At 63.2% G+C, this 24,299-nt stretch overlaps 1 protein-coding gene across 13 annotated transcripts in view; it reads left to right on the top strand.

The window, feature by feature from the left end:
• Positions 1-21,709, top strand: part of AFAP1 (actin filament associated protein 1) — a 173,848-nt gene extending 152,139 nt beyond the window's left edge. For 5 of the 13 annotated variants that reach the window (XM_089325161.1, XM_089325143.1, XM_089325185.1 and 2 more), the window contains 9 exons: positions 1,635-1,752; positions 7,249-7,497; positions 9,539-9,653; positions 11,739-11,903; positions 14,228-14,418; positions 16,698-16,862; positions 17,676-20,275; positions 20,317-20,363; positions 20,631-21,709. In XM_089325161.1, the coding sequence (XP_089181287.1) occupies positions 1,635-1,752; positions 7,249-7,497; positions 9,539-9,653; positions 11,739-11,903; positions 14,228-14,418; positions 16,698-16,862; positions 17,676-17,702 (1,030 nt within the window). In that variant the 3' untranslated portion in view covers positions 17,703-20,275; positions 20,317-20,363; positions 20,631-21,709. Of the gene's footprint in view, positions 1-1,634; positions 1,753-3,553; positions 4,409-7,248; positions 7,498-9,538; positions 9,654-11,738; positions 11,904-14,227; positions 14,419-16,697; positions 16,863-17,675; positions 20,276-20,316; positions 20,405-20,630 lie in introns of those variants that run through there. The other 8 variants (XM_089325172.1, XM_089325157.1, XM_089325166.1 and 5 more) reach the window with 8 other exon arrangements.
• The last annotated feature ends 2,590 nt before the right edge of the window (positions 21,710-24,299 follow it).

Genomic DNA, 24,299 nt, shown 5'->3' on the forward strand with positions numbered 1-24,299 from the left:
CCGTGTGCAAAGGTCGTGCATCTGAGAAAGGAGTCTAGCTCTTGGTTATTTCTTCCTGAGAATACGTGCAGGGACAGGAGTTTGGCCTAGAGGTTAAGACACCCATTAGCACGCCCACATCCGGCATCCTAGTACCTGGCTCCTGCGTCCTGTGCAGGCAGCCCCGGGGAGCGGTGGTGGCTGCTGAGTGGTTGGTCCCTGCCAGCCACGGGGGAGGCCTGGAGGCGTTCCCAGGGCCTGGCTTAGGCCTCGCTGTTGTGGGCATTTGGGGAGTGACCATGGATGGCAGCTCCCTTCCTCTTTCAACTAAACACATATTTATTTGTAAGGCGGGTTACACAGAGAGGAGGGGGAGGGACAGGGAGAGGGAGAGAAATCTTCCATCTGCTGGTTCACTTCCCAGATGGCTTCAGTGGCTTAGGCTGGGCCAGGAGCAGGAGCTTCTTCCAGGTCTCCACGTGGGTGCAGGGACCCAAGCACTTGGGCCGTCTTGTACTGCTTTCCCAGGCCATTAGCATTAGCAGGCAAAATTGATTTTAATGCAAAGAATAGCATTCTTGGGACAGTGAACGGCATGAACGAAACTGTCCATAGATGCACCCATTACCAATAAAAATGCAGCCAACATCAGTTATCACTTTCATTTCCTTCACACTTTCTGAGCTGGAGCCACCAAGGGAGGAGACAGAAAGGATCTAAATCTAGCCCCGCGTGGACTGATGGGTCCAGGGAGCTGGCCTCAGTGAGCAGCAGCCAACTGCTTTTACTGAGCATGGTTCCTGAAGATGCAAGCGTGCGGGCCACGTCAAGGCCCAGCGGCCCCCTGGCACTCATGTTACTGTAGGAGGCCAGCAGTGGGTCTCGTTGTAGGGGCTGACAAAAGCCTTGGTCACTGTGGCCAGAGAGGGGACAGACAAATGGATGAGGAGCCGCTCCTGAGCCCCCAGTCCCAGGGAGGTGGCTTTAATGTCTCTGTCCTGTGGGTGGCACGCGGCCTCGTCACCTCAGTGACAAAAGCCCTGGTGTGGGCAGAGCGCCACGCCGAGGTGGGCTGCCTGGCGTCCAGTCCTGGCCCTGTTTTTCTCAGAACCCTGGGTACCGACTGTCTGCTGCTGGGTCCCTCTCTGAGATGGCAAGTGGCCTTGCCTATGGTGACCGTGTCCTCCCCCCAGGACTTCCTGTGGGTCTGCGTCCCGCCCAGTGACACCGCAGGCATCTGCACCCCTCGAGGGACCCTGTTCTGACCACCCTGCCGCCACACCCGTCTGGCTCCTTGGGTCGCCGTGGGGCCAGCGTGGTGCTGGGAGCTGAGGCTGCAGCCCAGTGCAGGGGCACAGGCCAGGCGTTGGGGCCTTCGCCACCCCCGCAGCAGCACGTGCCGTGCCTCCCCGGCCACAGCCTGGCCATGAGGGCTGTCCTGGGTGCACAGGCGTGAGTCTGCCCAGTCCCTCCAGGGACCCCTCAGTCGTCCCGATGCCGTCCCGCACTTCTGGTCTGGCCGCACAGCCCCTGCCACCTTGAGGGAGAACTTGGGGCTCACTAAGGACTGTTGGTGGTGCAGGAAAAGCATTCAGGTCTTGGGTTTAACCGTCTCTCCCTCTCCCTCCCTCCCTCCCTCTCTCTCTCTCTTTCAGTTTCATGAACAGGCGTGTGGTGTCCACGAACCCGTACCTGGGCAGCACCTCCAACGGCTACGCCCACCCCAGCGCCACGGCGCTGCATTACGACGACGTGCCTTGCATAAACGGCTCGGTGAGTGCCCACCCGCCAGAGTGAACGGGGCTTGGTGGAAGGCCAGGCTCTCTGGAAAACTCTGCCCTGCGCTCCCCCGGCTTCGGCCCTAACATGACGAGGCTTTTTATCTCGCTGCTTCGGGGCGAGCTCTGTGTGCCGCTCCTGGTCCCCGGCGCTGTCCGTCCTCCCACCGTGTTGACTCAAGGTAGGCGGTGTGTCCCTGGGTGCCCCAGCGCACTGTAAGATCCTGGCTGACCAGCAGTGCAGGAGGCGCTGTGCCTCGGGCGAGTCCACGCCGTCAGCAGACGGTTCCCTCTGACCTGGCGAAAGCAGCGTGAGCGGCACACTCAGCCACTCCCCTGCGCCTGCACTCGCGCTGGGCGTGAAGGCGCTCTGCGCTCCACGGAGGAAGACACGCTTCGTGTGCAGCTGCACAGCCCGAGCGGAGTCTGCGTGCTCTTAGCGTCCGTGTCTCACGTGGGCTTGACGGGGGCAGAGGACGTCCAGGCCCGGCCAGGCGGCCAGAGGCGGGACTTGAAATTCAGTGAGTGTAGCAGCCTGTCACTTAAAGACGTGTTGTATTTATTTCAAAGGGAGACAGAGGGCCCCTCCTTCCTCTGGTTCACTCCCCAGGCTCAGGCTGAGCCACACCAAAGCCGGGGCTTCCTCCGGGTCTCCCCTGTGGGGCCCAGGCCCTTGGGCCGCCTCTGCTGCTCGCCCAGGTGCTTCAGCAGGGAGCTGGAGCAGGAGCGGAGCAGCCAGCACTCGCAGGCGTGGCCTCGCCTGCTACGCCGCAGCGCTGGCCCCAGCAGGCTGATTTTAAGTTTGCAGTTTTCTGTGGCCTGGGCATGATGTTCCCAGTGTCCTTGCAGGACGACGGTCCCCCACCCGCGTGAGTGAGCATGCTGGTAAGGTCCCCCCATGAGCACAGTGGTAAGGTCCCCCCCTGTGAGCACAGTGGTAAGGTCCCCCCCGTGAGCACAGTGGTAAGGTCCCCCCTGTGAGCACAGTGGTAAGGTCCCCCCCCCCCCGTGAGCACAGTGGTAAGGTCCCCCCCCGTGAGCACAGTGGTAAGGTCCCCCACGTGTGAGCACAGTGGTAAGGTCCCCCCCATGAGCACAGTGGTAAGGTCCCCCCCTGTGAGCACAGTGGTAAGGTCCCCCCCGTGAGCACAGTGGTAAGGTCCCCCCCCCCCCGTGAGCACAGTGGTAAGGTCCCCCCCCGTGAGCACAGTGGTAAGGTCCCCCCCCCCGTGAGCACAGTGGTAAGGTCCCCCCCCGTGAGCACAGTGGTAAGGTCCCCCCCGTGAGTGGGCACAGTGGTAAGGTCCCCCGAGCATGCTGCTAGCTCCCCCTCACAGTGAGCGAGCTCGCAGGCTAGTCCCCCCCCCACCCCCATGAGCGAGCACTCCGGCTAGGTCCCCCCCCCATGAGCGAGCATGCTGGCTAGGTCCCCCCGCCCTGTGAGCGAGCATGCCGGCTATTCCCCGCCCTCCCTCCCCCCCACCATGAGCGAGCATGCTGGCTAGGTCCCCCTGTCCGTGTGAGCTTGCTCGCCGGATAGGTTCCCCCCACCCCATGTGAGCGAGCACGCCGTAAGCCTGTGTTTTACCCACGGACAGCCTCGCGCCGAGCTTCCTGCTTGGTCTCTGGGCCCTGGCAAAGCCAACAGACCGACAGGAAGGCATGAGAACGCCGTGCGATTGCTCCCTGCACGGCGCGTGTGTAGTCGGCATCTGAAACGTAGCATGGAGTGTGTTCATGGTGTTTTCTCAGCCTTCGGAGGTGCTAGACTTTTATTTTTTTTTTTTTTTGATCAGAATACTGTTCTCCGGTGTTCTGATGACGTCGGTGAGCCCCTCCTTACCTGTCGTAGAAACCGCCCATGCCCAAGGCAGGAGCTCGGAGACAGCTGTCCTGCGGAGGCGGAGAGGGGCTCAGGTGCAAGCAGACCAGGTCCGTGGTCCGAGTCCGAGAGCCAGCCCGCTCCATCGGGCCGCGGGCCGCGCGTCTGGGCCGTCAGCACCCGACCCCCAGGGCTGGGGGACCTTCTTCCCGCTGAGGGCCTTTGGGCGTTCAGGACATCACTCGGAGCCACAGCACTGCCACCTGCACAGCTCGCCTGCTCCAGGTTCTTGAATAACTAACAATATTTTCTAATCTGTTCTTTCCGAGGCCAATAGAGACCTCTTGTGAGTGCTATCAGAATTTATAACACTTTTCACTTGATTGCACTACTTTTGAGTATGTTACTAGTATTTGAAATAGCATGCAGCAAATATATGCTAAGAATTTCATGCTAAAAAGATTTGCTGAAGGCTGGAACCATAGGGAAGTGCACTCTGCTTCTGAAAACTTCCCCGCGTTTTTCTGTCTCTCTCCCTCATCTTTGTCACTTGCCTTTTGCTTCTGTTTGAAGACAGGAAGGGCCGGCACTGTGGCTTAGCAGGTAAGGCCACTGCCAGCATCCCATTGGACACCGGATTCAGACCCGGCTGCTCTGCTCCCGATCCAGCTGTCTGCCATGGCCTGGGAAGGCAGTGGAAGATGGCCAAGTGCTTGGGCCTCTGCACCCGCGTGGGAGACCTGGGCGAAGCTCCTGGCTCCTGGCTTTGGTGTGGCCCAGCCCCAGCATGCTGGCCATTTAGAGAGTGCACCAATGGATGGACGATCTCTCTCTCTATCTCTCTCTCTCTCTCTCTTTCTCTCTCTCTGTTTCTTTCCTCTTTTCTGTGGAACTCTTTCAAATAAACAAATCTTTAAAAAAAAAAAAGACACGGAGAGAGAGAGAGAGACAGAGAGAGAGAGAGAGAGAGAGATGGATCTTCCATGTGCTAGTTAATTCCCCAAGTGCCTGCAAAACCTCCAGGCCACAGCTAGGCACCAGGCACCACATACAGGTGCCCACAGCGTGACAGGGCCCATGTGCTGGGCCACAGCCAGGCACCAGGCACCACATACAGGGCCCACGTGCTGGGCCATCGCCACTCCAGGTGTTCAGATTTCTTATTGAAGCCTGGGTTCGAGTCGCACTCTGCTCCCAGTTCCAGCTCCGTGCTGCCGTGCACCCTGGGAGGCAGTGGGGATGGCTCAGGCCCTCAGAGAGCATCCATGTAGGAGACCCAGACAGGCCCAGCACCTGGTTTCGGCCATTCCAGACCTGGCTGTTGTAGGCGTTTGGGGAGTGACACAGGGAGGAGTGCTCGTCTCACTCTCTTGCTCTCTCTCTCTCTCTCTCTCTCTCTCTCTGTCTCTCTGGGTTTCGAATGAAATGAAAGTACAAAAGGGTTTTAGAAAGACACAGTATTCTCCGTCGTGTCTTGTGGCTTGTCTGTCTTGCTGTTGCGGGTCTCCTCTCCTTGGGCCCTCAGTAAACCCCTTCTCTGTGCTGGAGCCCCACTCCCAGGTACCTCCTTTCTACAGGGCTTCATTTCTGTCTTAACGACCCAATGCCTGACAGCAGTCTCAGCTCCACAGCTTCTACCCGTCCGTTATCTCTCTGGTGCCTAGCCCAGGAAGGAGGTATGACTGCTGACTCTGAGTCTGGAAGCTCCTGTGGGTCCTGCTGGTGTCTCCTGAGCCCCCCGGTGACTTGGGCCGTGCTATTTTAGGAAGTGACGGTTTAGTCTAGACTGCTGCAATAACTGGACAGATGCAGCTGGGCTGTCCCCAGAACTCTCAGCAAGCGCATCTCTGTGCGCCGTTATTTCTAGATGATAGCAGGGTCCCCGGCATTATAAAAATACACACACTGAAGTGACTGCAAAGGAGTAAAGACGCCCTGTGCCATTCTGAGTATTTTCTATTTTTATAACAAAGGGCTGTAATTACAGTCTGGCAGAAAGGAACTCCCCACAAAAAATATAAAAATAGGGCAGAATGAGCAGAATATATGAATTAATATTTTCTTCTTAAATGCAAGGCAATATACAAAGACCTTTAAAATGCAAAGGGGTCTGGCTGTGGCTATGCATTTCTGGTTTTAATGTACGCGTTTGTGCCCCGTGAGGTGGCTCGAAGCCATGTGACAGCTTGTTAGAGTCCCTGCTGCGATGAGGCCGGCGTGGCTGTAGGAGCGGGAAACATGCTGTTTTCTGTGGGGATCTAAGTTCCTTCTCTGGCAGCCCCTGTTCTGGCTGTGGTGCTGTGTTAAGTACAAGGAGAGGAATGGGGTGCGTGGACAGTGCCCAGTCTGTGCCCGCACCCCCTGTGTTAAGTACAAGGAGAGGAACTGGGGGTGCGTGGACAGTGCCCCCCTGTGTTAAGTACTAGGAGAGGAACTGGGGGTGCGTGGACAGTGCCCCCCTGTGTTAAGTACTAGGAGAGGAACTGGGGGTGCGTGGACAGTGCCCCCCTGTGTTAAGTACTAGGAGAGGAACGGGGTGTGTGGACAGCACCCGAATCTGTCCCACACACCTCCTGCTGTGTCCCTGTTTGGGGTTATCCGACTCTGGTCTAAAGCAGCAAATATCAAATCGATACGTTTTCCTGCTTTAAGAACTAGAACAAAACGAAACGTCATAACCCAGTGACCCAGGAACAGCTAGAGGAAAATGTCACTACGTTCTTTCCAGTGTTCTGCCTGCGTGTGTGGTGTGCGTGTGCCTGTTGGTGGTGACAGCTGGGGGTCTGTGGCCCTGGGTGCTGGTGACAGGCCTTGCTGAGCCCTGCCGTTCTCATGTCGCGTCACTAACACAAGGCTGCGTGTGTGTGTGGTGTGTGTGTGTGTGTGCTGTGTGTGTGTGTGTGGTATGTATGTGTGTGGTGTGTGTGTGATGTGTGTGGTGTGTATGTGTGTGGTATGTATGGTGTGTATGTGTGTGGTGTGTGTGTGTGTGATGTGTGTGGTGTGTATGGTGTGTATGTGTGTGTGGTGTGTTTGTGTGTGTGTGATGTGTGTGGTGTGAGTGTGGTGTGTTATGTGTGTGGTGTGTGTGTGGTGTGTTGTGTGTGGTGTGTTGTGTGTGTGTGTGTTATGTGTGGTGTGTGTGTGTGTGTGGTGTGTTGTGTGTGTGTGTGTGATGTGTGTGGTGTGTGTGTGGTGTGTTGTGTGTGTGGTGTGTTGTGTGTGTGGTGTGTTGTGTGTGTGTTATGTGTGGTGTGTGTGTGTGTGTGTTATGTGTGGTGTGTGTGTGAGTGGGTGTGTGTGGTGTGTGTGTGATGTGTGTGGTGTGTATGGTGTGTATGTGTGTGTGGTATGTATGTGTGTGTGTGTGGTGTGTGTGGTGTGTGTGGTGTGTGTAGTGTGTGTGTGGTGTGTTGTGTGTGTGTGTTATGTGTGGTGTGTTGTGTGTGTGGTGTGTTGTGTGTGTGTGTTATGTGTGGTGTGTGTGTGAGTGGGTGTGTGTGGTGTGTGTGTGATGTGTGTGTGTGTGATGTGGTATGTGATGTGTGGTGTGTGTGGTATGTGTGTGGGTGTGTGGGTGTGGCGGGGGTGGCACGTGTGTGGGTGACAGGCCTTGCTGAGCCCTGCCGTTCTCGTGCCGCGTCACTAACACCGCTGTGTGTGTTTCAGTGGGACCTGGAGGAGGACTTCCCTGCGTCCTGTGGCAGAGGCGTGGGAGAAGAGGTGCCCTATGATAACGCAGGCCTGTACGATAACTTGCCGTCGCCGAGAATCTTTGCCCGCTGCTCTGCTGACAGGAAGGCTTCCCGGCCGGCCTCTAACCACGGCAGACCCCCCGCCTCCCGCAGCCCGCCTCCCGCCCCGTCTCTCACTAACACCTCTTCTGTGGGGAGGGCGTCTCTCGGGCCTCCCTCTCAGGTACGGCGCCTCGCCTCTAACCCTCTCGGCTCCGCGGTTGTGCAGCTCGCGGTGAGGGGCCGTCGGGGCGAAGCCTCGGGTTGGCGCCGCAGGAGCGTGGGGCGCAGCGCCGTGCCGCCTGGCGCGCGCCCGCTGCCTGCCCTCTGGGCGAATTCGCCAGGGAGTGTTGTGAGTGAGAACCAGAGAGAGGTAACGAAACCCCTCAGCGGTCCTCACGCCCTGCTTCCCTCCGTGTCCGCGTCACGCACGCAGGAAGGGAAGGCGTGCCGCAGCGGTGGCTCGGCTCAGGCTCACGGCGAAGCGTGCTCAGGTGCGCTCACCCTGGTCCGTGAGTGCGAAGGGATACGCGGCAGACCCTCGCAGACGCTGGGGAGGAGTGGTGATGAGCACTGAGTGACGAGTGACCTCGAGGTTGACTTTTTACATTTTGTTTTCATGTATTTGAAAAGCAGAGACACAGTGAGACATAGGGAGCTCACCGCCCGGACGCCCACAGCAGGGGTGCTCCATCCGGGTCCCCGCGTGAGTCGGCACGTCAGAGCGAGCACGTGCAGAGTCTCCATGAGCCTGTGACCTAGGCGTGGTGTGTGCTCCGCCCAGGGGTCCCGGCACCATCCGTAAGAACAGTGACATAAAGCACATGGGCCTGTTTCCTGATTTTTTCTTTTCCTCCCATTCTTTGGGTAATCTTAAAAACCATGAGTGCCAGGTGCGAGCCTGCGGGCTCAGGAGGCGGCAGCTTAGAGCAGCGGCTCCGGGAGGCTGGCGCCACCAGCAGTCCACGGGTAGTGTCTGTGCATCTGTCACCTGTCACAGTCGCCCAGGGGTCGGCCCTGGAGATCCCGAGGGTGCAGCCGGAGACGCAGTCTGGTGTGACAGCCGCTGGCCTCCCGTGTTCTCATCAGTAAGCCGAAGCCTGGGAGGTCCCTCAGGGCTCCAGGAAATCGTAGAAAGTGGGATTGAAAGATGGAGTTCTGTTAGCGCAAGCAGTTTTGAAGTCAGTGTGCTGGCACGGGTGACGTGTCAGCTCACCACTTCAGGAATTCCGTAGGGGAGGTGTCCCTGGCTCACTCATCCTCTCCTGTGTGACGGAGCGAGAATTGGCAGCTAGGTTTGTTTGCCGCCAATAAAACAAGGGCCACAGCAGAAGGAGATGCAACAAAACAGGCTTGGCTCTCCCAGGTCAACCCTGGGGGTCAAACTGGATTTACCGCACACCAAGGTGCACCAGTCGCTCGCTGGCCGCGGGCGGCCTGCTGTGTAGCAGTCAGCGCAGCGGTACTGCGTGGCTTCCGTGCTCCCCCTACGATCTCCGTAACGCGTCTCTGAGTCCTCCCCTGGGCGCCCCTGTGCATGGAAGGCAGGTACTTACCCAGGAAGCTGTCAGGCAGCAGAGCGCCTGGGTGTGCGGTAACAGCCGCTGTGGTTAGCACACACTTCTGACCTCGCCGGAATGCCCGTGGGCCGTCAGCCGCCCGCGCCAGTGCTGTGAGTGGCGTCTGTGCCCCCGGCCGAAGCACAGCCATCCCTCCCTCTGTGAGGACTGCGCCTGGCGCCTCTCGGACGCCGACGTGTGTGGGTGCTCAAGTCCCTGGTCTGCGCTGGTGCCCATGCGTGTGCCTGCCGCGTGTCTGTTCACCCGGGACGCCGTGCAGACACCGTCCAGACAGCTGCTACTGCCGTGTCGCTTTTCTTTCCCACACGGAAGAGGAAGCCTGCGTGTGTACGCACAGGGACTTCTCAGAGTGTGCGCTCCGCTGGTTCACGGCAGAGTGGAGGCCGCGGGGCCGGGGCCGTGTGGCTCCCGCAGCGTGCAGCTGGAGACGCCCCAGGGCCCACACGGGCTCTGCGCCAGCGCCGGACGTTCTCCGCCGTTCCAGGGGCCTCACGCCGGTCCAGGGCTGGAAGCCAGCGGGGTTTCCTCGGGCTCCCTGTCTCCTGTGTCTCGGCCGTTTCTGCTCACAGGCAGGGACAGAGGACACCGCAGAGCACACGGCGGTCGTTGGTGTTTGGTGTAACGTCCTCCTATGTTTGTTCGCAGTTCAAGGGGAAGAAGCCCCCAGCAGCGTCTACCGGGGTTCCAGGCAAAGGGAAGGCGGGGAGCAGCCAGCAGAAGAGAGCCGAGAGCGCCGCTGGCGTGAGGCGCACAGCGTCGAGTAAGTGCGCGTTCGCGGGGAAGCGCGGGGCACACGTGGTGCAGGCTGGGATGGCAACGGCGAGGATTCTGTGACTGATGTCCGGAGGAAGGGCCACACCACTGGAGGTCAGAGGGAAGTGACGCTTGCAGGTGCAGGGCAGGGCCTCTGCGAGAGCCGGGGCCCTGGGTAGGAGACCGCTGTGCTGCCGACCTGCTCCTGACGAGTCCTGTGAACGCCCGGGTCTGCGGGCACCTTCACCTCCTCCTGCAGCCAGCACGGGGGGCGGCCTGAAGAGATGCGCCCAATCTCTCCGGAGCTCACCCACCGCTCTGTTCCCCTCTGACCTGCGCTTCGAGTCCGTGGGCCGGGAGCCGGGCGGTGCTGGCCTCCTTGTGGCTGTCACCTGGGCCTTAGCTTCCTGGCAGTGTGTTCCCATGGATCTGCCCTCCCGCCGCCCAGCGTGCCGCGGCCTGGGAGCCGGTCGCCGAGGGCTGTGTCGGCCCGTGCTTGTTCCAGTTCAGGGTGGTTTGCGCCTCCTTCCCACGAGGCCTTCTCCAAGGAGCTCCATTCACTCTGGTGACATCTGATGGTGGCAAGAGAAAAATAATTAACGTAGGTTGCCTGGGGACCTAAGGCGGGGAAACGCGTGGGTTAGCGTGCGGGTTCGTTAGGGGAGACCCTAGTGTGGAGATGAGTGGCCCGTATGCAAACTACGTCATCACAGCACCTGGGACGCAGCACTTCCGAGCCAGGTCCCTGAGCCACCGGGGGGAGGGCGGGGCGGGGCTGGTTTCCTGTACGGTGTCGGTGTCGTAAGCACAGGGTCGCCTGGGATCATGCCGGCTGCACGGCAGGAGTCAGTGCCTGCAGCGGCCAAGACTGGCGCTGGGTGTGGCCGTGTGGCCCTGCGAGGGCGGGCTCTGGCGTGTCCGTTATCTCCGCCGCTGCGAGAGCGCCAGTGAGCGGCCCCTGCGTCTCAGCATCAGACCTTCTCCCAGACGCCACTCTGGGGGTCCCCGTCGTCTCTGCCTGTGGAGGGGGACGGCAGGCTCGCCCAGAGCCGTGCAGCAGGGTGGGGCGTCCGCCTCCCGCAGGCCCCTGTCTGGCCGCCCTCGGCAGCTTGTGGTGCAGCGAGGGAGGCTGGCGTGGGGGCTGTGCCGTGAGCCTGCTGGCCTCGGTGCGTCTGTCCAGAGAGCGGCCGCTGGCTGGCCGACGTCGGAAGGCAGCCCGGGGACCGGTCTGCAGCGCGGGCAGAGCCTCTGAACTTGCCCTGAAGCGAGTTTGGGCTTCACGCATCCGTTTATTTAGCAAGCACCATGTAGTGCTGAATCGTGTCTCCTCAGTGCCCGGTCACGAGCGCTCGAGACGGCCTGTGTGCCCTGTGAACACGAGCTCTCGAGACAGCCCGTGTGCCCTATGAACACGAGCTCTCATGACGGCCCATGTGCCCTGTGAACACGAGCTCTCGTGACGGCCCGTGTGCCTGTGAACACAAGCTCTCATGACGGCCCGTGTGCCCTGTGAACACGAGCTCTCGTGACGGCCCGTGTGCCCTGTGAACACAAGCTCGTGACGGCCCGTGCGCTGCCTCTCTCCTTCATTTCACAGGAGGGGAGCCTGGGACTCGCAAAGACCGAGTACCTCATCCAGGGTCACGTGGCCGACCAGTGGCACACTCGGCTGCAGCTCCTGCCCGGTCACCCGGCAGACATCCGTGGTGCCTCTGCGTGCCAGAGCAGGCACGGGCTGCCTCCGTCCACACGGGCGCACGGCGCAGGGCAGGACCGTGCGGACCACAGGACACGGATGCAGGGCGGTGTCCTCCCGGGAGCTCCCGTGCGGACGCTCACTTAGGGGCCGTGAGGAAAGGGGTCTCCTGACGCTCTCTCCGCATCTTGAGATCCCGTCCGGGGCAGTGAAGACGTGGAGGTCCTCGCTTTTCTCCTTCCTTCAAGCCAGCCCTCCTCTCTCTTGTTGGGGAAAACGTGGAGTTTCTCCCAGGGGACGCGCTCGGGGTGGTCTGGCCGAGGGCTGGTTCAGCAGGCGTCCGATCTACCTCTCACGCGCCTGATCCAGCCTGGTTTCTGTCGCTCCTGGTTGTAGATGCTGACCAGTACAAGTACGGGAAGAACCGGGTGGAAGCGGACGCCAAGCGGCTGCAGAGCAAGGAGGAGGAGCTGGTGCGGAGGAAGGAAGCGCTGCGGACCAGGCTGGCCCAGCTGCGGCAGGAGCGCAGGGACCTGCGGGCGGCCATCGAGGCCAACGCTGGTAGGGCCCGCGCCGCGCGGCCCCCGGGGCCTGGGCTCGGAGCAGTCGTGCCCAGCCGCGCTTCCTGGGGCCCAGAGGCGTTTCCGGAGGGCCCGGGGCGGGGACCGGCGTGGTGGGCAGAGGCCATTTGCTGAGGCAGCAGGGGTGCCGACCCCGGAGGCTGTGGATCCCGAGCACGGTGTCTGGGAGGGGGTGGCCGTCAGGCTGCGTGACACTCACAGGTGCCGTCCAGAGGCTCCTGCGGGGGCCTCGCTGAGAAGGGGCTGCCGAGAGCACGGTGGGGGCAGGAGGCCGGGTCAGTCGGACAGGCAGGCCCGGCTTCAGTGAAACCCAGACAGCAGCCAGGGCAGTGCCGTGGGTCGGCACGGGGCCAGCACTCTGCTGCCTGCCTCAGGCCGGCTCTTCCCGGGCTTTGCCAGCCCGGCAGGGGAGGGGGGACACAGGTGCAGAGGACGGGGAGGCCCAGAGGGGCTTTTTTATATTATTTGACAGATAGAGTTAGACAGTGAGAGAGAGAGACAGAGAGAAAGTTCTTCATCTGATGGTTCACCCCCCAAATGGCCGCTACTGCCGGCGCTGCGCTGATCCGAAGCCAGGAGCCAGGTGCTTCTCCTGGTCTCCCATGGGGTGCAGGGCCCAAGCACTTGGGCCATCCTCCACTGCACTCCCTGGCCACAGCAGAGAGCTGGACTGGAAGAGGGGCCACCGGGACTAGAACCGGCACCCATATGGGATGGCAGCACCACAGGCGGAGGATTAACCACGTGAGCCACGGCGCCGGCCCACTGAGGGGCTTGTGGCCATCGAACGGGTTCCTTCCACGCTGACAGCAGCTGCCACGGTGCCCACCGAGCCAGTAGCAGGGGCTGCAGCCACGCCGGACTGCTGTGGAGTTGAGTGGGGCTGGGCAGGTCGGGAGTCGGGATGGCCCTGGAGCCGGGACAGGGTGTAACGTCCCACTGAGGCTGCCTGGGAGCAGAGCAGAGGTGCAGAGTCCCAGGGCGCTCTCGCCCCCGTGCGCAGGCCTGTCACGCCCTCGGCCCTGGGCTCTCATCCGCAGGTGGGTGCGTCACTGCCCCGGGGGGCGCTCCAGTGTAAAGCAGGTGTGCCTCAAGGAAGGGCGGGCCGTGGCCTGTGGCGACGTGGGCTCTGTCACTGACGTGGAGCAGCCGGCAGGAGAGCTGGAATCGGTCAGCGCCGCCTTTGGAACTCGTAGTTCAAGTTCCGCCTTTTGGGCCGGTGCTGTTGCGGCAGGTTAAGCCACCGCCTGCGAGGCTGCAATCCCACCCGGGTGCAGGTTCACGTCCCGGCTGCTCCCTTCCTGCCCAGCTCCCTGCTATGGCCTGGGAAAGCAGTGGAGGATGGCCGAGTGCCTGGGCCCCTCCCACACGGGAGATCCGGAAGAAGCTCCTGGCTTGAGCCTGGCCCAGCCCTAACCATTGTGGCCATTTGGGGAGTGAGCGAGTAAATGGATGATCTTTCTCTCTCTCTGTCTCTAACTCTGCCTTTCAGATAAATAAACCTTTAAAAATAAAAATGAAATCAGATTTGGTTTTCTCTATAGCTCCAGATCTGGATACTGCTTTAAAAAAAAAAACGACAAATTCCACATTTTTACTAAAAATGAGCACAGTGTGGCCTCCTTCAGCGGGTGAGACTCGAGACCCGGGTCCTGGTCCGTGTCCTCCGGGCTGCAGGAAGGCGCGGGACAAGGGCGGGGTTCCCTCACAGCGGCTGCGTTTCGGCTTCGTGGGAAGGCCGGCGCCGGCGCCTCAGGGTGGGGCTTCTGCCGTGGGGAGCAGCGCCTACGTGGGAGGGGCGTGTCCTGGTTTCAGGGGGGTGGGAGGGGCGTGTCCCGGGTTTCAGGGGTGTGGGAGGGGCGTGTCCCGGGTTTCAGGGGGTGTGGGAGGGGTGTGTCCCGGGTCTCAGGGGGTGTGGGAGGGGCGTGTCCCGGGTCTCAGGGGGTGTGGGAGGGGCGTGTCCCGGGTCTCAGGGGGTGTGGGAGGGGCGTGTCCTGGGTTTCAGGGGTGTGGGAGGGGCGTGTCCCGGGTCTCAGGGGGTGTGGGAGGGGCATGTCCCGGGTCTCGGGGTGTGGGAGGGGCGTGTCCCGGGTTGCAGGGGGGTGTGGGAGGGCGTGTCCCGGGTCTCGGGGGGGGGGGGGGTGGGAGGGGCGTGTCCCGGGTCTCAGGGGGTGTGGGAGGGGCGTGTCCCGGGTTGCAGGGGGGGTGTGGGAGTGGGGCGTGTCCCGGGTTTCAGGCCGGTGTGGGAGCAGGGCGTGTCCCGGTTTCAGGCCGGTGTGGGAGCAGGGCGTGTCCCGGTTTCAGGCCGGCAGACGCAGGTGCTCCTGGAAGACAAGCTGAAGAAGCTGGAGGAGGAGTGCAAGCAGAAGGAGGCGGAGCGGGTGAACCTGGAGCTGGAGCTGACCGAGGTCAAGGAGAGCCTGCGGACGGCCCTGGCCGGCGGGCTCACGCTGGGGCTGGCCATTGAGCCCAAGTCGGGGACGTCCAGCCCACAGGTAAGCGCGCCAGCTCCCTGCAGCGGACTGCCGAGGCTCGCCCAGGCCCCGGCACCGCGCGAAGGCGGCCGGCACAGCTCCTCTCTCTGGCACCCAGATGCTGGTGGCCACAGAATCCCAGTCCCTGTCCTCCTGCCCAGTCTGACCGTGCGAGGCCCGGTTCTCCCGCCGCTCCAGGGTGGAGGCCTGATTTGCTGTTCTGGTCGGATGGAGAGCTGCATCCAAAGCAGCGAGTCGGTACAAAGCTTGCCAGGGCTGAGGAACGCGAGCGCAGGGAGCGCAGCCGCCGTCCCGCAGGGCCTAGCAGGACGGGGCCTGGCCAGTCACCCGCGCAGGGACACCAGCACGGTCAGGGGTCCCCCCTGAGGGCTCGCTGTCGTCTTTGTCACTGCTCCGTGGAGTCCTAACGAGCCCGTGAGCCAGGTGTCACGGCTCCCATGTACCAGCGAGGAGCTGAGCCCAGCGAGGTCGGCTTGCTGACGGGAGCGCACGCGCCCGGTGCCCGTGTGCCCAGGCCCCTTCTCAGCTGGTCGCCACGCCGCGTCTGCTTCTATCCCGCCCAGCTCCTTCTCTGGCTGCTCGGGGAAGTGCCGAGCCTGGAAGATGCCACCGGTAACATCTCAGTAACACGTACCCGTGTGCACACGCATGCATACATGCAGTACACACACGGGCGTGCACACATACACTCACATATGCATAGACTTGCACACACATGCACACAGGCGCACACACATGCCCCACCCCAGCACTGGGTGCATGTACAGGCAGGACCCATAGGCCCGTAGCACCCTAGTGCCTCCGAAAGCCGGCGTCCCTGCTCGCCGCTGGCCTGCCGTCTGTTCTCCCCTCCCCCTCCCCAGCGTCCATCAACGCAGGGACCACCACCCTCACTTCAGCAGCTGTGCGCGGTGGAGCGGGGAGGCGGCAGTGGGGAGGGGCAGGCCAGGCCCAGCGTTTCCTGCGTGGGGTGGAGACGCCACGCGGCACACGTGTGCCTGCCCTCCTTCGTTCCCGACCGCGTAGCTGAGTCCTGCTGAGCGAGTGTGAGTGTGCAAAGTGCAGTGACGTGACTGTCACTGTAACCAGCGCTGACGGTCTAGCCCTGCTCACTGCGCACGCTCCTGCTGCCCGCTGTGGGAGGTGACAGGCGAGCCCGCCTCCCTCCTGGAGCAGCACGGCCTGTGTGTCAGACACCAGCGGTCCCTGAAGGCAGTGCCGCAGGCACAGGGAGGCGTGGGCGTGGTGGAGCTGTGACGTGGGCGTCCCTGGCCTCCAGGCTGGACACGGACAGGCCCAGGGTGTGCTGAGGAAGGCCTGTGTGGCCCCGTGCCCTGGTGCGTACAGAGGTCTGGTCCCCATGACGCGTCCCTGGGGTCCTAGGTGAGCCAGCCCGCGGCCCCATGCCCTTCTCTTCCTGTCTGGAGGGGGCGGGGCAGGAGGCATCTGGAGTTTTGCTGTGGCCTCTTTGGTCAGCTCCCCCTTCCCACACGGGCAAAGCCATCCTCTGGAGGCCCAGGGCCCGGCTCTCCTCTGAGGGCCGTCGGCGGGCTGGGTCAGAGACCGGCCCTTCCAGATGTAGGCCACGTGCTGCCGAGACAGATGCTGCTGCCGTTCCTGCCTGCTCCCCACCACCACGCACACCCGTCCCGTGCCTCGTCCGAGCCTTCCCGGGAAGGCTGGTGCGCTGGTGGCGCGGCTGCCTGTCTGGGCAGAGGTTGGAGCAGGGCTCTGGGGCCTGCAGGCCTCCACCAGTAAGAGCAGGGAGTGCTGTCTCCGGGGTGCAGCAGGCGGCCGGCCCTGCCCCCAGACAGCACCCCGTAACTCCGTGAGGAGGAGCAGAGACAGGCCTGGGGGCTCTGGGGGCGCTCCAGTCCACAGGGCGCCTCCCAGCACTCCGTCAGTTGGCCCCCGCGTGGCTGCTGTATCCCTGGCGGCGAGATGGGATCCCGTGTGCTCAGGGACGGCCGACCCACGGGAATGCACTTAGAGAATTAGACGTGTGATCGATGCGGAGGGGCAGATGAGTGGCAGCGAGACAGCGGTGGGAGAGCCCGGCTCCGGGCGCGGCCGATGAGGCCCCGAGCCCCACCCTCACTGCTCCCAGCCAGGGCAGGCAGGTGGGAGCGGCCGCCCGGGCTCTGTGTCCCCGTCACGGCCCTCGGGCCCAGGCCGCGCCCTCGGGTCGTCCTTACTGCTCACTCGCTCTCCTGTCTCCTGCTGGCGAGCACGAGCGGCCCGGGAGCCATGCCTCCCACAGTTTTCCTCTCCCTCGCCAGTCTCCCGGCCTGCGGCACCGGACGCTGGAGAACTCGCCCATCTCCAGCTGCGACACGAGTGACACCGAAGGCCCCCTGCCCGTGAACAGCGCGGCCGTCCTGAAGAAGAGCCAGCCGGCTGCCGGCAGCTCCCCCTGCCGCGGGCACGTGCTACGCAAGGCCAAGGTGAGGTCCCGAGCCGGGGGCACCGGAGCTTTCGGGTGGCGCGCAGGGCGCCGTCTTCCCGCACGCCGGTTTCCCACAGCCGTTCTGGGTCTGAACGGCCGCTTCCCAAGTCCCTGCCGCCCCAGGGACCCGGTCAGGAGCTGGATCGAGGGCAGGGGCACCCGCCCTGGCTTCAGGTTTCCGGTCAGGGCCTGCACGTGGCACGTACCCCACATTTGGCGTCCACACTTTTTTCTTTTTTAAGATTTATTTATTTGAAAGAGTTACAGAGAGAGGGAGGGCGTCTACCCATTGGTTTACTCCCTGGATGGATGCCACAGCCAGCACTGGCCCGGGCAGAAGCCAGGAGCTTCCTCCAGGTCTCTCACATGGGTGCGGGGACCCAGACACTCGGGCCGTCCTCCACTGCCGTCCCAGGTGCATTAGCAGGGAGCTGCATCAGAAGACGAGCAGCCGGGACTGGACCCAGCGCCCATCTGGGATGCCGGCACCACAGCCGGCGGCTTTACCCGCTGCGCCAAAGCACAGGCCACAACCACACTTTCCCGTCCCCGGTAACCTCTGACTCTGCTTCCGTGTGCAAGTGTGGCTTCTCCAGGGACGTCACACAGGTGCTGTGTGGACACTCGGTGTTGCCCGCAGACGTGGGGCTGTGCCTGTGTGCGGGCTGCTGTTCGTGGGGCCCCTGCTCTCAGCCCTTCGGCTGGCTGCCCCACCGCGTGGCAGCCTGCTTCGGGAAGGCCGGTGTTGGCCGCGGCCCGCCTGTCTCAGCCTGGTCCTTGCTTCTGGTCTCACCCGGCCTCCTTTCTCTAGGAATGGGAGTTGAAGAACGGGACATAAGGGCAGGCCCGGGGCCCCGGACTGACTGCCCACCCGACACCGGCTCCTCGTCTGCGTCACCGCGGGAAGCTGAGCCCAGAGCAGCCCGGGCGGCGCGGCGAGAGCTTTGTGCCGGCGCGGATGCCGGCCCCCGGGCCTGGCGCGGTCTTCTCTCTGCTGTATCCTGGCGCCCTTTAAAGAGTTTACTTCAAGACTCGGCTTCCGACTCTATGAAAAGAGACAAAGTGCTGAGCAGGTGCAGGCCCTGTGGCCGCGGTGAAGTGCTGCCTTGGCCGTCAGAGCCACCGCTTGATCCATTGCTCCCCAAGGGCAGCCTGGCCACGGCGGGCTCCGCTCAGCCCTGGAAGAGCTGGGCGCGGCCGGCTGTGAGCGGGGCTGTGAGCGGGACCCACGCAGCACCAGGCCTCCTGCTCGTCTGCTAGGGGCCGGGGGCCGCAGAGCCGCGACCTGAATCCTGCTGCCCGGGCTGCGGGGCGGGGGCCTGCCTGCCTTGCTCCTCTTCCCCATCTCTGGTTTTGACAGACGCTTCTGTCACCAGGACATGAAAAGCTGCCGTTCTTTTTAGCCTGTTTTTTTTTTTTTTTTTTTTAAGTCGTCTCTTTGTTGTCTCTCACGCTCGGATCTGAGGGCTTCCCAGAGTCGTGTCCTATTTTATCAGGACGCGCGCCTCCCCCTCCCCCTCCCCCTCCCAGCACCTGCCTGGCCTCACAGCAGGCGAGGGCTCGTTGTCTGGTTCCAGCACGTTCCTCAGAGACGGGACTCACGTCTGCGGCCTCGCAGAGCTGCCCTCCCCCGCCCCTCAGCCCGCGTGGGGCCTCCTGGTCCGCGTCCTTGTCCTCGTTTGTCCCTCTGTGCCACAGTTCCCGGAGGGACGTGGTTGGGCTGTGCTTCTGCCCTACCCGTGGCAGGGTCCCTGGACTCCGCCGTCTCCCAAGGGCCACTGCAGACCTCCCTGGTGGGTGCAGATGCAGCCACTGGCGAGGCGTGGACGTGTCCTCCGAGACTGTCAGCACAGGCGGTGACATCGCCGCACGTGGTGCAAGCCCACCACACGCCATCCAAACATTCCCGGTGTGGGCAGGAAGCCGGTCTCCCGGCCCCTCCGCAGGGGCACCCGCAGCGGCCCCGCCCTGCCGGGCAGCAGCGGCTGTCACGGGGCCGGAAAGTGGCCGCCCGCACCGAGACGCCGTCACGGCCAGGACTGGAAGCCGCTTCCCTGCCCGTCCGAGACCTGAGCTCACCGCAGAGCCGCCTGTCGACTGCACGCTCCCTGGCCGCCCTTCCTTCGCGGCGTAGGGAGAGGAGGCGCTGCCCGCCAGGGAACCCAGCTCGGGGGCCCCGTCACCACAGGAGGCCGTGGCCACCTCGCAGCGCAGGAGTCACCTGAAACCAGAAGGCGGTTTGAGCCACCGCGGATCTGTGCCGCCCTGTGCCAGAGTCCCGCTCTGAGCAGGGCCTGGGCCAGGAGAGGGAAGGGAGGGGCTGGCCTGTCCGGGCTGGGAGAGGGAAGGGAGGGGCCGGCCTGCACCCTTGGCCTGGCCGCCGAGCCGCCAAGCCGCCAGTGTGGCCTCGGGCACCACACGCTCTCCCCCGTGCGGGGCCGCCCCAGCACACGGCTGCGCGTCGGGTCCGTCTTTGAGAACCTGCCTGCAGCTCCAGGAAGACACCAGACAGTCGCGTCCTCGCCCACAGAGCCACAGGGAGCGGCCCGTGGAGGGCGAGGCCCCGATCCCCCGACACACACTCGATCAGAAAGTCGCTTTAAAGCATTTACTCAAAATAAGTTATTTATTTGTACATGTTTGGTGAGTGTTGTTTTTAATTTATGTCTGTACATATTAGTCACACGCGAGACGGCGTGTCGGGACTCCCACAGCGGGCTCCGGCCGCTTCCCGCCCCGGCCCCTACCCAGCACCCTCCGCCAGGGCGCAGGGCAGTCCCACCGGGAGAAGTCCAGTGTCTCAGAAGACGTCACCTCCCGCCGTAACGGGCAGCCCCCTCCACAGAGAGCTGCGCACCCTGGGCTCTGCGCGCGGTTCCCCAAGCCGCCGCCGCCGCCTCCCGCGGCTATGGAGTGTGCTGGGCTCCGCCTGTGTCAGGGAAGCCAGCGTCCATGCGGGCGAGGGGGCGGCCGCACGCTCCGCCCAGGCACGGGCTGGCTCCCTGCAGGCCTGCTCCGTGATGGCGCCCGCCTCACCTCACCCTCCCACTCACCCCTGTCTACGTAAGCAGTCCCATCAGGTAGGCTGCCCGTTTGTCACCTTGTGTCCTGCGCTCTGAAGGCCACCCCAGGGACGGTCAGAAGGTGTGAACCCACTCCTCAGTCTGCATAGACGGCCTGCCCAGGAGGTGCGAACCCGCTCCCATACCTGCATAGACGGCCTGCCCAGAAGGTGTGAACCCGCTCCCGTTCCTGCATAGACAGCCTGCCCAGGAGGTGTGAACCCACTCCTGTACCTGCATAGATGGCCTGCACCCCGGAAGGTGTGAACCCGCTCCTGTACCTGCATAGATGGCCTGCCCAGGAGGTGTGAACCCGCTCCCGTACCTGCATAGACGGCCTGCCCAGAAGGTGTGAACCCGCTCCTCTACCTGCAGACAGCCTGCCAGGAGGTGTGAACCCACTCCTGTACCTGCATAGATGGCCTGCACCCCAGAAGGTGTGAACCCGCTCCCGTACCTGCAGACAGCCTGCCAGGAGGTGTGAACCCGCTCCCGTACCTGCATAGACGGCCTGCCCAGGAGGTGTGAACCCGCTCCCATACCTGCATAGATGGCCTGCCCAGGAGGTGTGAACCCACTCCCATACCTGCATAGATGGCCTGCACCCCAGAAGGTGTGAACCCGCTCCTGTACCTGCATAGATGGCCTGCACCCCAGAAGGTGTGAACCCGCTCCCGTACCTGCATAGATGGCCTGCCCAGGAGGTGTGAACCCGCTCCTGTACCTGCATAGATGGCCTGCACCCCAGGAGGTGTGAACCCGCTCCTGTACCTGCATAGATGGCCTGCACCCCAGGAGGTGTGAACCCGCTCCTGTACCTGCAGACAGCCTGCCCAGGAGGTGTGAACCCGCTCCTGTACCTGCAGACGGCCTGCCCAGGAGGTGTGAACCCGCTCCTGTACCTGCAGACGGCCTGCCCAGGAGGTGTGAACCCGCTCCTGTACCTGCAGACGGCCTGCCCAGGAGGTGTGAACCCACTCCCATACCTGCAGACAGCCTGCCAGGAGGTGTTAACACCGTGGCCTCCTGTCTTCTTAGGGGAGCAGTCATTTTGAATTTACCGTCCAGCTGCAGAGGGTTTTGTGGCCCTGTTACGACTACCTCGTGATCTGGCCACGGTGGGCGGGGCCACACTGAAAGGGGCGGGGCCTTGGGGGCACCCACACTTTGGGGGCCCTGCACCTGCCTGCCCTCGGGTCCTTCCAGAAGAGCCCAGCCCCCCAGCACGCCTCCCCCTGCCGCCATGGAAGAGGTAAATAGCGTCTGCGGCCGCAGCCCTTAGGGACCAAAGGCGTTTCTAACGGGGTCGTCTCTTGATGTGCTAACAAGAACGGAAACTGTTGACTTTGAATTTTAACATCAACTTTTAAATTATAGGTATTCAGAATTAATTGACCACGGCTGTAAGTTGTAAGATGTTTTCATATTAAGAATGTAATTATTTCCTTATTGTATTTTTTAAAAAAACTAAATTCATATTTAAAATTGAAAGAAACAGGCAAAGAAACAGGCTTTTTTATTAACTCTGATGGCAGTGCCCGTCTGCAGCAACTGTACCTGTATTCTCACGGTGTTTCCCGTGTATTTAATTCCTGAAGCAGCGTGGGTGTGCACGCGAGCTCTGAGCCATCTGCCCCGTGCTGTAGCCGCTGCGGCTTCCTGCTGTACTGACTGGTTTTCTACTGTGCCCACGCGTGAGCCCCGACCGGCGCCCCGCGGCGCGACCCTGTGTATCACCAATAAACTCACGCGGCCCCAGCCCCGGCTGGCCGCTCTCCCCGAAGTCCGAGCCTGAGTTGACTGGAGTGGGCGGGGCCTCTCTCAGCCACGGCTGTCCCGGGAGCCACGGGGCCTTCGGTGCGCGCAGCCGAGCCCCACTCCTCCACAGCTGCAGGGCTGCCCCGTGCCAGGCCGCGGGCCAGGTGCTGGGGACGGAGGTGAACCAGGCGGGGCCCCTGCTTGTCCCGGGCCGACAGGTGCACGGGTCCCCGCGTGCTCCTCTTCCAGTGGGGACCTTGAGGGGACAAAGTGCTGCTGACTGAGGCGTGGCGGGGTTTGCAGAGGGTGGGGTCTGTTTATTGACTAGAGTGAGCTGCCTTCTGCCGGCTCACGCCCCAGGGGTCCGCAAGGCGAGGCTGGGGGCCGGGAACTCCTTCCCAGGGCCCCCGTGGGTGGCAGGAGCTCAGCCACTGGAGCCGTCAGCACTGAGCCCAGGGCCCAGCGGCTGCACAAGGGCAGCTGGGTCAGGAGCCATCAAACCCAGGGCGCTTGGGGGGAACGGGGCCTCGTGTCCCAGCCACGTGGGGGGCGGGGGGCGGCGTTGAAGGAGGAACTGGGTGAGAGGCGACAGCAGGAGCGGGGTGGGGGGGGGGCAGGGTCTGCGGGCTGAGCGGAGGACGCTTTCCCTGTGGGGTGCGGTGCTGCACTGAAGCCCGTGTGACGGGGCGGGGCGGGCAGTGGGAAGGACCCCAACTGGCCCGGCGCTGGTGGCTCAGTGGCCGGCAGGTGTGCTCCCCAGCCCAGGCCACTGCTGGGCTCGGAGCACAGGGCACCCCCGGCCGGTTGCCACTTGAAGGGGGGGGTCTCTCCAATTTTTTCTGAAACTCGGGGCACCAGAGCTCTCAGCCTTGCGGTTTTGTTTGTTTTTTAGAGATTTTATTTATTTAAGAGGTAGAGTTACAGACAGTGAGAGGGAGAGACACACACACAGAGAGAGAGAGAGAGAGAGAGAGAGAGAGAGAGAGAGAGGTCTTCCATCCACTGGTTCACTCCCCAGATGGCTGCAGTGGGCAAAGCTGTGTCGATCCAAAGCCAGGAGCCAAGAGCCTCCTCCGGGTCTCCCACGCGGGTGCAGGGGCCCAGGCGCTCGGGCCATCTGCTGCTATCCCAGGCCACTAGCAGGGAGCTGGATCGGAAGTGGAGCAGCTGGGACTGGAACCAGCGCCCATGTGGGATGCCGGCTCCACAGGCAGCTTAACCTACAGCACAGTGCCGGCCCCAGGCTCATTTTAAAACCACGTGGAGAACCCAGGCTGTTCCTCATGGGAATTCTAGTTTGGGGGGCAGGTGACACAGGCGTCGCCAGCATAGATCAGGAGCCCGGCTCCTTGGTGGGGGCGCAGGGAAAACCAGCTGCTGTCTGATCCCCGAGTTGAGTCCTAGGAGGGAAGCTCCGTTGGGAGGGGCCGACGCAGGCCAGCTGCGCTCAGCTCCCGGTGTCGGGGGAGGGGTCCACCCTGGGACTGCCCCCTGGGCTGGAGGGCCCAGTGGAGCTGAGCTGCCCACTGCCCCAGGCTCCCAGCCGTCTCTTCTCTTTCGATGCTTTGACCTGCGGGGCCCCGCTGACCCCTCAGGGCTCCCGTCCAAGGCCGCCCGGCTTCTAGAGCCCCGCCCCGTCCGTGTCACGGGTGTGCTCAGGGCTCCACCCACTGCCCAGGAAATCCCTCAAACGGCCTGGCGCTGGGCCTGCTCCCCAGCCTCACCCGGTCCTCCGTGCACCCGGGAACCTCGGTAAAGGCTCCTGGCTCTGCCCGGTTCCCCACCCGGCCCTGGCCCGAGACCGTGAGTAGGACTGCAGTGACCCTGTGTCCCCATGTGTTGACCTCATCACACATGAGTCGTCATAAAACACAGAGCCCGAGGTCACCCAGGAGTGGCCGGGGTGAGGGCGCGGGGCTCCTGCCACATGGCTGGGTGTGCCGGGCGGCCCAGGCTGCTACAGGACGGACTTGGTCTTCCATGGGGTGCGGCAGGGCAGGGCCGACACCTGCGCCGGTTGCAAGCCCACAGGAGGTGGCACGGTGCAGGGAAGCCGGCGGGGCGCCGGGCTCTCGAGGCCTGGGCCGTTCCCGTGTAGACCTGCAATCAGCCCCCCGCCCCCAGGAGCCTGGCCTGGCCCTGCTGCCGGCCACCTGCGGCCAGGGCAGGTCGCTGGCAAGCGGCTCTGCGCCCCTCCAGGCCCTGGCGACACCCGGATCCCTGGGCCCCACCTGCTGCCCCGAGACCCTCATTGCGACCCTTGGCCTTTCCTCTGGCCTGTGAGGAGGCATCCTGGGGAGGCCCCTCCCAGGCAGCCCCAGTCTCCCAAACCCCTCCTCTCCTGGGTGGGGCACAGGGAGTCCCGCAGGGGGACACCGAGGACAGGGAGTGATGTGTTCTGGCCCCTTGCCTGAGGTCAGGCCCTCCCAGGCCAGGCAGAGACCTACAGCTGGTGCTCCCGCCCCGCCCACTCTCGCAGTTCCCGTAGGCACCGCACCTGGACTTGGGGGGGGGGGGGCGCAAGACTTCCTGGCGGCTGAAGCTCCACAGCGTTTGTCCTGCGGCCGGCACAGGCCTGGTGCTTCCTGCTGCACGCGCCGGTGTGGGTGCCAAGG

The sequence above is a fragment of the Oryctolagus cuniculus genome, chromosome 2 (assembly GCF_051225735.1).
Source record: "Oryctolagus cuniculus isolate XC-2025 breed Fujian yellow rabbit chromosome 2, ASM5122573v1, whole genome shotgun sequence".
In the NCBI taxonomy this organism is placed as follows: domain Eukaryota; kingdom Metazoa; phylum Chordata; class Mammalia; order Lagomorpha; family Leporidae; genus Oryctolagus; species Oryctolagus cuniculus.